The sequence below is a fragment of the Seriola aureovittata genome, chromosome 22 (assembly GCF_021018895.1).
Source record: "Seriola aureovittata isolate HTS-2021-v1 ecotype China chromosome 22, ASM2101889v1, whole genome shotgun sequence".
Lineage (NCBI taxonomy): Eukaryota > Metazoa > Chordata > Actinopteri > Carangiformes > Carangidae > Seriola > Seriola aureovittata.
The window spans coordinates 4,751,895-4,764,875 of NC_079385.1; the positions used below are offsets into that span (position 1 = coordinate 4,751,895).

At 40.1% G+C, this 12,981-nt stretch overlaps 1 protein-coding gene across 1 annotated transcript in view; it reads left to right on the forward strand.

Moving 5' to 3' along the window:
* slc13a4 (solute carrier family 13 member 4) overlaps nt 1–12,981 on the forward strand; it is a 27,095-nt gene continuing 14,114 nt past the window's right edge. The window contains exons 1-3 of the mRNA XM_056367475.1: nt 1–136; nt 9,935–10,063; nt 12,620–12,756. Of these exons, the coding sequence (XP_056223450.1) occupies nt 14–136; nt 9,935–10,063; nt 12,620–12,756 (389 nt within the window). The 5' untranslated portion in view covers nt 1–13. The remainder of the gene's footprint in view (nt 137–9,934; nt 10,064–12,619; nt 12,757–12,981) is intronic.

Here is a 12,981-nt window from a genome sequence, read left to right on the forward strand (position 1 = left end):
CCCCGGGTCACCCATGAGGCTGGAGGCCGCAGCCAGGATGGATCTGTTCAGGAAGCTGTGGAAGGCGAGGAAGCTGATCGTCGTGGTGTTCATCCCGCTGTCCCTGCTTCCCTTACCGCTCATCCACCCCACCAGCGTAAGTAAAGGACACGAATAACAGATGGATTTTATTATCATTATAAGCACAGTAACAGAACAGGGAGTTAAGGGAAGAATACTAAGAAAAAAGTTTAACTAGTTGTCACTGAAATGGAAATATATGACTGTTCTACTGGAAATCAAGAACATATAAGTCAGTTAACTTTCCATATGGAGACCAATACATACCATAACAATAGATAGACACAAAGGTCACACAATAGTATTATACATGCTTAATGTTCCAGTGTGTGTTAGTGTAAGTTACTGTAGTGGTATGACAGAGATACCACAAGACAACAATAGCAACAACTATAACATACATTAAAGTACCATACATGCTATATACATAATAATGATGCTTTTTATTTCAACATTTAAAAAAAAAAGAGTTATTGAGTCATTATTAAATATGAGAAAACAACGTAGTTTAAGTTTAATAAATACCTAGAAAACAGCAGTAAACAAAACCTCCAGCTGATGTGTTGATGTCCCTCCTGGCTGCTGCTAATGGTTGTAGTGTCCTGATGGGATTTTGGTGTGTGTGTGTGTGTGTGTGTGTGTGTGTGCGTGTGTGTGCGTGTGTGTGCGTGTGTATGTGTGTAAGAGAGAGAACCAGTCAAAAGCCACTCTGTCTTCTGTTTTTGATGAATGCTTGTCCTGAGCTGTCCCGATCATCAGCTGATCTGTGTGTGTGGAGAGGAGATGTCGCGACATGTTGATGAGATGGAGATCAGGAAGAGAGAGAGAGAGAGAGAGAGAGAAAACTTGACTCTCATTTAGGCTCATGAATTGTTTCCCTTTTTTTTTGCAGCTCAAGTTTGTTTTTGGAAAATTTCCTCAGACGAATGAATCTGCACAAGAAACAATAGGATTATCTCAATCTGCACAAATCCAATCTGTGCAGGCGTCACCTTTTTTAAAAAACGTTTGTCACTGTGTGATGCCAAGACTCAGAGACGCTGCTGTCTGTGAGAGTAAATGTTGAGTAAAGTTTAGCAGCAGCGTGACACTGTGAGTGTCTGACAAACTAAACTCCACTAAACTAACAGAGACTATGATGTTGCAGTTTGGAGAGTTTGAGGCGTGAGTTTCTTTGTTGTGTCAAACTCTCAGATCTAGGAGTTGTATTGTTTGTAGGATTGTGGATTATGTTGGGTGACGCTCAGACCTGTGTGATTTGTCTGGTTTACAAACTTGTCAACATGCTCTCGTGCCAGATTCCACTATATCCTGTGAAAAAGCTCTGAGTGCCGTGTTCATTGTGTCCTGAGAAAAGCTCGACCGGTGTTTCTGGCACCACTGACAAACGTGGTGATGAGGAGCAATAGCTTATGATCCGAGTGATCCAGTTTGTGCCTGCCATGGATTACCATCACATTAACATCATCTTTGACAAACCCAGAAGGTGATTACTCCTGTTCCCAGAATCCTCAGACTCTGTAAACCACCTGGAAGAAAAGATCGTCCTCCAAAAAGCAACAATTTTTAACCCTTGACTCCTTCTCCTTATACAAACGATGGTGGAGGGAAATGACAGCTCAGTTTGTGCAATGTGCACCAAGATTTAAAAAAAAAAAGAAGAATATTATCGGTTATATTGGTATAAACTGATGTTCCTCCCTTTTATTCTATGGTTTAATTCAAGACATACCACGATTAGTGACCAGAAGAATTCACAACTATTTTATCACAATATCTATAGAAAATTTGAAAATAATAATAATAATAATAATAATAATAATGATACTATCAGTCAAATTCATCTTTAACTTTGTTTATTGTGTGTTTTATTTCTTTCTTAGCAAATAAATTAGACTCAAATACCAGAGTGGCGAGGTGGAGAGAGAAAGAGAGAGAGAGAGAGAGAGTCTGTGATCACAACTGTATAAAAGTGAACAAACACAACAATTACACTTAATGGAAAGTGAAAAGGCCATAAGACGAACTGATAAACAAAAGACCCACAATCCCAAACATCCAACACGCCTATCAGTATTTCATTTTTCACAATATCACAGTTATCATCAACATCAGTACATCACCTTCAAAATAAGATAAATATTAATTTTACAAAATGAGCGTCTGGCTCAGCTGAAAGGATTCACATGATTTAAGTTGAGCTTATATAAATGAATTTAACACGTGTGTTTGTTTTGGCTCATGTTCTAATAAATAATAAAGCAGTCACATGTTCATTAACACACTGTTAATATTAACACTTAGCCGTGTAGCTTTTCAACACGTGCTAAATAAGGAAGCAGCTAAACATGTAGTAATGGTATTAGTGGTGACAGGTGTGTGTTAATGTGTTGCATATGAGCTCCTCTGCGTCACAGGCGTTTGTTTCTTATAACATGATTAATATTCAGAGCGAGTGTTATGTGCTGTCACGTTGTCCGTCAGCTCTGACGCCCAGGAGCCCTGCTGTTATGTCAGGGCTGGTGGGTGTTTGGCAGGAGCAAGGCGGCGCAGGATGAGGCCAAGAAAGAACAAAAGAACAAAAACTTCACTACAAAGAAAAAGAAAGAAACAATCCAAGCAATTAAGTTATATAATCAACCTACCACCACGCTGGATTTTGGCCCCCACATGGCTTGCTTACCACACCAGGGACCCCAGACTGTGTGAGGAATGTGACAGGGTGACACTGTGTGTGTGTTTGGAGTGGTACTGAGTCCAGCTGCTACGGGACAGAACATCTGCTGGATGCAGTCAGGCCAGGACAGAGACAGAGAGCCAATTGGCAGATATCAATAATGTCATGCAGAGTCACGCTTGTGCCATTTTGCATCCCCAGGAAGACGGATGTAGTTGTGCTCGCAGCGTGGCTCTGGGGTTGGCAGTGACAGTCTTAGTCCTCCACTGAACTATCGCAACATCTGTTTGATGGAGTGACAATAAGTTCTCTACATCCATGTTCCCCCGAGGATGAATCCTACTGATGACTTATCTCGAGCCTCAGCAGGACGTTGATATTTGTAGTTTTCGGATAAAGTGGCTGCACAACTATTGGATGGATTGTCATGAAATGTTGTGCAGACATCTGTGTCCCCTTCAGTATGAATAGTAATAACTTCACTTAACTTTTTATCTACCACAAAAGGTCAAGATTTCTATGTATCCAATACTGTGGTTTATGAAAAAATACCTGCAAGACTAACAACATTCCCATCAGCCTCAGCTCTACTTAGTGTTTAGTGTTTACCTACTCAGAGGCTGATTTCTGATAAAGAATAAATTCTGATAAATATACATTTTAATTTTCACTGTGTTTTATTAACACGTGTGAAGACGTTTGTTACCAAAGAATAAAAGAAAATAGAGGGCAAAATAAAATAAAACACTGCTGATTATTATAGAGACTGGTTGTAAGAAAGGAATTATGAATTAAAGGAAACAGCATATATCTCTTCATATGTTATTATTATAAGATGTACATCTAGTCTGATCAGAAACTCTGTAGGTAAATTGCTTATACTAATACATGACACATATTATATGTGCTGATGTGCCTTTAATTTGACAGGTTACTTGCTATGTTATAGGTTTTTCTGTCCTCCACCAGCACAAGTTTTTCATCATCAGACAAGTTCATTAAGCCTGGAGGAGCATTTTCAAAACTATAGTAATATTTAGATTTAACTTTGTTAAAGCGACCTCGCCCCCTCTCTCCACCTTCTTCTCTGCCTCACTACCTCTCCCTCTTTATGATATATCAGTGAACCAATCAGGTGAGGGTCAGGCCCTGTCTCAGAGACACATTCATATTTATGTAGCTACACTGTCACTGCACAAAAGAGAAACATGAAATGAAAGTATTTTAGCTTCATTTTCCGTCTTTAGATTGGCTGCCAGTGTTATGAGATTTTTCTTTGGTGCAAATTAGTTACTGTGAGACAAAATACATTTTGCAGAGCAGAAACTTTTTAAAATATAACGTGCTAATACATTATACTTTCACTAGTTTACATAGAAAATCTGTGGAAATCATCTTAAAAACAGACAAAATAATGCAGACTGCTTTTGCTGAATGCTGCTGTTTTTAATATTCATGAAATATTCTAAGGTTCTACTTTGTACCCGAGTACTAAACTAAAGTTGGCTTAGTGTGTACATCTGTCTGCATTGTGTGTACAAAACAGATTGTGTGTGTGTGTGTGTGTGTGTGTGTGTGTGTGTTATCTGTCAGTTGAGTCCTCTGCTGATTGGTTCAGTGAAGTTTCTTCCAGAGCAGCTGTGACCTAATCTGTCTATCAGGAGTCTTCAAGCCACTGTGTGTTTTTTTTCTAAATACCAATCATCTCCATATCCCGAGCTGAGCACAGATAACAGGCAGTTGATGAGACAATCAATGGGCTGGACTGTTAACACATGGAGGCAGAAACTCTCCTGTCAGCTGTAAAAAAACAACAACTCAGGGTTGGAGGAAATCTTCGCTCTCAGCTGAATGGACCTTTCAAGTCATGCAGATACTAGACCCTCGTGTTGACATGAGGCTCCATCACAGTGTTGGTTAGTTAATACTGTCAAAGATTTATCAGTGTAAAGACACTGATGCAAATGTGACTGTGCTAACACATTTTTATAATTAGCACTAACTCAGCTAAATGGTTAAGCTCACTAATGAAAATAATTAGGCATCGATCGATATGGTTTTTTCAGGGCCATTATATGACTGTTATATTAGACTACATAGTTTTATCCACATGTTCCCAATAAACTGACAACTGAGCGTATATTAGTAATTATCAGTTGTATGCACAGGCTGCAAAGTGCCTGACTGGAATTAATTGGTTGATTCTGGTGCTGTTCTCACCTGTGAAGTGATACACCTGGCAGCCTAGAGATGTTCTTTAATTTAATAGTTTATCATAGATTATCACCAAATAAGATGTTTCACCCCTCCCCTTTTAAAATGTAACACAGTAACACGTTTACTCAGCGATATTTTATTTTATCGGTTATCGGTTGAAACAATAACGATACTGATAATCTGATAATGCCGAATATTACCACGATAATCGGCCAGGCCGATAATCGGTCAATCCCTAAAAATCATATCATGGCCATGGAAAAAAATGGTCTTGTACTGGCTGATTCATAACGAATTCATGTTTGCAGCTCATATAAACAATAAGTATTTTATGTATCACACCATTTTTCCTGAATGCTATAGCATTTTAGCACTTTAGCATTTCTTCTTCTGCTCCACAGACTTCAGCAGAGTTTTGGTATAGACGAGAAAAGCTTGTTTTGTACAGTGCATAAAGATAAAGTCAATAAGGAATCAAATTCATCGTTACAAATTTATTTGAATGGTATTCACTTGTGGTTGAATTACATCATAAAGCTGCATTGTCTCTGGTTCAGTCCCAGCCTCAGCCCTTTGTTGCATTATGTATTATTGCAAATGCAGCACACGATGGGGAAGCTAGTAGCTCCAAAGGGGAAGTGCAGGGGGCAGGAGAGAGTTGCTTTTCATAACTGCACAGGTCCGCAGGGACAATCTTCCTCATACTATGGACAGTAGAGTGCATCCATGATTTGGTGCAACTTCCTCTTTTAATTGTAATTCTGTGCTAGTAGCCAACAAAACGAGTGTACTAGCAGAAAAAACGTAGCCTTTAGCTAATTAATGTAGAATGCTAATGTTGTTAATGTTGCTAATGAATCAGAATCAGGTTTATCGCCAAGCAGGTTTTCACATATGAGGAATTTGTTCTGGTGCATAACAGTAATGAGAAAAAAGAAGATTAATTACTAAGTACTGCAAGTCAGGTGGCTTTAATATAATCACTTTTTCTTCAATTAAAATATTAACAATTAAAATTTGAAAAATGTAATAGTAGTGCACACCCTCTGACCAACCAGGATCCTCTGTGGTCATGGTGTAACATAACATAAGATATATATATATATCAAGTTGGATAGAGATTTATAATGTCTGATGTTTGGCACAATGGTTATTAAAATCACAGTTTGCAACCATATGGCCAGGACTGCTGTTTTCAGTCTGCAGCATTTTGTTTGTCTTCTTTAAAGCTACAAATTATATAAATAATATTGATGATGATAACAATAATAATAATAATAACAACAATAATAATGATTTTAGTACAGATACAGGCCTTAATGTTTGGTTACAGGAGTTACAGGAAACGTGATTGTTCCAGAAACTTCATTATGGCTCAAACCTCCTAGTGCAACCTGCTGACACACACACACACACACACACACACACTGTCTCCAGCATCACATTCTTCTGTCGCCTCAGAAAATCAAGTGAACTTTCGCCCAGTTTTTAAATTTTCATGCTTGTCCCAGCAGCAGTTGCTTCTCTGGCGTCCACTATTTACCTAAAAAAAAATGTCAGTTACTGCAAACATAACCTGCAGGTAAATAAATGAGGCTCTTTCATATTCCAGTCACTCCTTTTGTTTCTCTTAAAAAGATACAAACTTGATTTTTAAGAATGATCACTTCACTTCTAAGGCAGGTTTGACTTTAAAGCAAACACAGGCTCTCTTCCATCACAGCACCAGCGTGTATTGACTCCTGCTCGCTGACACGTCTCAGTATAAAGTCTGGTTATCACAGAGGTCACATCGCCTGCCTCTCTGCTTACCCAGCACTTTAGCTTCAACTTGCCAAACAGAACGAAGAAAAACAGAAGCTCAGATGAATGTTTAAGGATCTGATTGAAGCCGCCTTCTTTATGTGGCCACAGTCCCCTGATAAACAGATAATCCATGATCAGTGACTGCTGAATCAGACCATCTCTGTCCCTGTGTGTTTATTTATTCATCCCTGTTTGTCTCTGTTTATCTATTTGTCCTCTCTTCCCTCATGCCACCTCTCTTTCCCTCTTCCCATTCAGATCAACAGGTCAGTCTCTGCTGTGCTTTAATCCTGTTATCAGCCTCCTCAGTCACCTCATGTTTCCTGAATGTGTTTGAGAGTGGAAGAACATGCAGGAGGACATTATTATTTTTTTAATCATATGTTCTGTCTTTATGACATTGGTATTTGTTCTGAGGGGGTTGAAACTGCTGTAATATTTTCTTTGTGGAGGCTCTTTGATTATGAACCCAAACACCTCGTTCTGTTCTCAGCCTAATCCAGCGGCTGTGCCTAATGCCTGGAAACGCCTCTTTCCTCTTGCCAAGTTCCTTGTAAATCCACAGTAAAGCGTCCACAAAGGGGCACAGGTTGTGGCTTTAGGCTACGTCCACACTAACACGTTTTAGTTTTAAAGCGCATCTCTTTTGCTACGGTTACACTTGGCGTCCGCACTACTCCAGTTTGCAGGGTTTTCTGCTGGATCCGTTTTAGTTTGAAAACTGCCGGGTGGCGTTTTAGTCTGAATGGGCAGAAACGTAGACTTTTTGGAAATAATGACGTAGACAACCACAGTCACTCCCTGATTGGATCTCATCTCTCTCTCTCTCCCTGACTTTCCTGTCTCTCACTCAGTGTGCTGTTGGAAAAAAAAAAAACAAAACCTCAGCTGCAGAGTAAACAATCTGTTTCCTGTTTACACCAGCATGCTCATGTCCAGTGTATGTGAATGGTCATGTGATATGTGTTTTCAGGTGTGATAGTATGGATGGAGATTATTTCTGATACGGAGGTAAAACACTCGTCTGGACTGAGTTCGTTTTTGTCTTAAAACGGCGTTAAACACATCAGTGTGGACGTAGCCTCAGAGCGATCAGAGGCCAAGCAACAAGGAATAAAAACAATCTTGCAATCAGGTGTAGAATCATGTGTCAACCTCTAAAATTGTTTTATTTAGCCTATGTTTTTATTTGCAGACTTTGTTATATTAACCTCTATATCTTTATTGAATCATCACTTCTAACTGTAACTCACACGTTCTCTGCTCAAAGAGACAAATTAAATTTAGCTTCCATCTTCGATCTCGGCATCGCAGGCTCTGCAGGTGCTGCGCAGTTCAGTGTCACTTCACAGGATTTCTTGATATTTAAGATTTTCTTTGTTTCTTTTTTTTTTTTACTTTTTTGACACAAGCAGCAACTACAGGCTCCGTGAGGCTGTGTAACAGATATATATGTTGTAAAATCTGACTTAGATGCCTTTTTAGGATGAGACTGTGACCTGCTTGTGGTATTTCTTGAGTGAAAATAAATGCTGCAAAGTCTTGAATGTTTCAGGCATACAGTACATTGACTCTTTAACACCAGATCGTTTTGTTCTATTGTGAGTTTTATTGTTTTGAGTCAGGTTTAAATGTGTGGATTTATTTAGCAAGTTTCTACGACAGGAAGCAATTGGGGCTTGAAGTTTCACGTTTCCTCCATGTAACAAACGACAGAAGAAGTTAACGGGGTGTTGAGTCCTTTCACAGACAGAACTCACAGTTACAGCTTTTTTTTTTTTAAATTGTGTGGACGAGTTGTGTACAGTGTAAAAATCAACTCATCAGTGCTTTGTTGTGGACAAACAGTGTAATAATGACACTGTTTCTAAATTTCCTGCAATTTCCTGTTGCTTGTCGCCCGACATACACACTGATACTGATATTGATCTGCTATAAGCTGATATTGGCCAACGTGTTGACCTGGTTGATGTATTGGTTTAGCTGTAGTTAACATACTGTTTGGATCCAGCTGTTTCTGCTTGTGTATGTCTCCCACTGCAGGAAAAAAAATATTATATTTATATTAGTGGAAAAAAAAAAGGTGCATGAAACTTGTTACGCAATTTAATCAGTAGTCAGTAAAGTCGCAGTTAGTAATAAACTGAGCAGGTGATTTATCATATTAACAGTATTTCTGAGAAGTCCATGGTTCAAGTGGCTGTGAGGTCTGAACAGGTCTGGACTCGCCTCATGCTGGAGCCCTGCAGCTAATTCTCCCCCCTCTGGGTTTATTAATTTGAGATTAACTGACCTGTTACTGCAAGATGTTATACTCAATGTTCTGCTTACGTAAAAGTACTACAAGCTCACACAGCATGTGTCAGTGGCGGGAACCGCTTATGTTTCAGGCTAATGTGGGTGGGTGAGACGAAACAAATAAAACACTATCCGGATATAATATTGAAAACCAGGGTGAAAAACATGAACAGGAAGGACGTTCATTCTTTATCCTCAATATATTGTGTTAAATATGCCAGAATTTAAATTTAAAGTGCAGCTGAATCTCTGGAAGAAGCTTGAATTTGGGGTTTAAGTGATTTATAAGGTTCATTTTCATAAGGTCTTAACAAATGTCACGAGATTCCTCTTTAGTTTTGAAGCCTGTCACTAAGCCCAATGGGATTGCGACAGAGCGGCATGAGGGACTGGTATGTCGATATTATATAACCACAAACAGATTAATGCAACATCAGTGTGTGTGTTTGTGTTGTTTGTGTTGTTTACACACGTAAACACTATCTTGACAACACTTCAGTTCACAAAGCATGCACGAATATTTGTAATATTTTACTGAGCCTAAAAGTGCATGTCTATGTTTGTGTGCACGCTCATGGATATGTGTGTGTGTGTGTGTGTGTGTGTGTGTGTCATTCTGAACCTTATGACTTTCTGTCACAATTAAAAGGAATAGTTCAATGTTCTTGGAAATTCACAGAGAATTACATGAGAACATTGATAGCACAGCATAAAGCTACCTAGCTAACACAGCTAACCTAGCTTGTTTCTCATAGCTGCCATATGTGTCTAAATATGTCTGCTTTTGGTTGTGCCTGAAAAAAGAAGTACAAACCTGTGTCTCTTCTGATATGAAGCAGGTGATGAGGCATTCAATGTTCACTATGCTTCTTCCAGGAGGCATGCTGCGCGTACGTGCTGATGGTGACGGCAGTCTACTGGGTGTCAGAGGCTGTTCCCTTGGGTGCTGCTGCTCTTGTCCCAGCCTTCCTCTACCCGCTCTTCGGGGTACTGAAGTCCAGCGAGGTGAGTCTCTCCTGTCTGTAGACTGCAGATTGTCACGTAGCCTAAACTTTTTCTAGTTTTTATCCCAAAAACAATGTTGATATTTCTGTTTCAAATTCATTAGCAGCACAGTTAGCTTATCACTTAGCATATCACATCTCATTTGCTAAACAAAAATGGCCGCCTGTTGCTGCTGGAAACAGTGAGCTAGAAAAGATAAGAATCTAAATAAGGCTGAAAAGCTGGGTGATAATTTTCTGTGGGTTCATCACTGCCAGACAACATCCTCTTCTATCAATCAAAAGCAAATAAAAATCGAATTGGACTCCTCCACATGTTGTGAAACCAGCAGCTTATATTGTAACCACGACAACAAAGATCATGTCTACTTATTTTACCCTAAATCATCAATCTTTAACTAAACCTAACCAAGTAGTTTTTGTGCCTAAATCTAACCAAGTAATGGTCGCTATTATAGTAACCATGGCGATGAAGGTAGGCACATCGCTGTCAGTATGGTCCACATATGTATTATTGTAACCATAACAACCAAGGTCTGGTACGACTGTCGCGGTAGGGGCGTTATTTCAGGAGACACTCCTATGGGTCGTATCAGAGGTTAAAAAAACAACGACCTGTATGGTCGTTCAGGTTCCAATAATGAACTCTGTTGGCCTTAATATGAATAAACCTATGCTGAAATGTTGACTGAGGATCCCCATTCCCCATCTACTGTCCGTTACAAGACGTCACTTTGTCTGTAACTTTTGGGTTTGGGAAGGATAAACGTATGAAGAGTACAGTGGCTCTGACTGTAAATGCTCCAGTGTGTAACGCTTACAGTGCGCTTGTGTTATTTAGGGCAGGCGGTGAACGGTGTTGGACTGAACTGGAATGCTGGGATATCAGGGTGTTACTTCGTGTTACTGTGCTGGTAGTGAGAGTCAGCTGATCAGATTGCTGTATATGTGGATGTACAGTAATTCCAGATCAGAGAGAAAATGGGTGAAAGGGCTTTCTGTGCTGTGAACTGCACTGAGTACGTTGCAAGGGCTTTTGCAGCGCTCTGTTACTTGTCGTGTTACGTGTCAGTGTGAACGGAGGCGTCGTCGCGCGGCTGTAAAGGTTTTATCAGCCATGACTCTATGGAGCGTATAGAAAAAAAACCCATTAACCTCGCACTCATCATCATTATCCTGCCGATGTTCCTCAGCGTTTTCTCATATCTGAGTGCGTGCGCTCACATGTGCCTCCACCCGGCCGCTCACACACTTCACCAAGCATTGTCAGGCTCCGTCTGATTCTCCGCCCTGGTAAAGATATGATTGGTTTTATACTAGTAATACAGTCTTACTTTCCCCTCCATTAAACCCTCTCTTCTTCACCTCTCTTATCAGCATTACATAAAAAGTGAGTTGTACACCTCATGTGACCAAATCGCATTGACAAACAGTGACAAAGCTGCTGTAAGCCTCTTGTGATGCTGTTCTGTAAATATGCCAGCGCAGAGCTTTATGCAACATTTCCAGTCTATTATGGTTCTCCCAGTCTCCCCCTCATACCCCCAGTTTCCCACATGAGTCACTGCCAGATCCACTTAAAGATCCACGACTAATTGAATCATTAAAGCTTGTTTCTGTTGGCTGCTGAATGCTGATAATTCAGAACGGAGCTCATTTTATTAAATATTAAGTCTCTTAAGTTTCTCCTCAAACCAAAGACTGAAGATTGAACTGACTGATGAACTGAGAAACTACAGGCGACAGGAAGCAGATGACCAGTCTTAAGAGCATGTATGGTGCATATGTCCTCTGGTTTTTCAAACCTGGAGCTCATGTCTCAGCTCTCTAAAGCCTTCATTAGTCAGCAGTGAGTGAGCAGTAAACTGTTTTATTATTTACTCTTGTCTAATCCTCCTGTCTAGTGGGATAACAGCTCATATTGTCATTGCAAAGCAATGATTATCCACTGTTTACAACTTTGCACATGTAAGGATTTCCTGCCCTCATTTGTCTTATTTGATCATAAATTGATTACCTTTGGGCGGCATCTGTTTGGATAGTGAAATTGTGATTTCACAATTTTATAGACTAACCTATTAATCAAGAGAATATTGTTATTTGCAACTGTAGAAATATCAATAAAATCACTTTCCAAATATCTGATTTTAAGGGAATTTTAAAGGCTGAACTAGCTATTTGGTGAAGCACAAGTGGTTGAGGAACTGCTATTTTTTCTATTTTTTTCTTTTTTTGAGTGTTCATCCACCATGGAAATGACAAATACGGGGTAATGAAGTTGTGTTTGAAGGAGGAGGAAGTGCAGCAGGTTCTAGGTGAGAGGTGAGCAGACACAGGCTTATACAATGTTGTGAGGCCGTGAACCCTGCAGGTGGGAAGTAGAGCAGATTAAAAAGAACAATTGGCAAACTGTAAGTGTTGATCCAAACCGAGGAGGGTGAAGTAGGGAAGTGGGTGAAGGAGGGAAAAGCAAAAGGCCCCGTGACTCCTTCCTGTCTCCTTGGATCTGCTTCATTTATGTGTGTGTGTGTGTGTGTGTGTGTGTGTGTGTGTTCAGGTGGCAGCTGAGTACTGTAAAGACACCACTCTGCTGTTGATGGGAGTCATCTGCCTGGCAGCCTCCATAGAGAAGTGGAACCTGCACAAACGCATCGCTCTGCGCATGGTGATGATCGCAGGGGCCAAGCCTGGCATGTGAGCAACACACACACGTTCATGCATTGAGTTGGCTGTATTCACACACACACACACACACACACACACACACACACACACACACGCACACACACACACACACACACACACACACACACACACATACACACACGCACAAATATACACAATTAATCCTGTTGCAAAACTGGAGTTGAGGAGGTAAAGACTGATCAATATGTCCTCACTACACAGGTCTAAAGACAG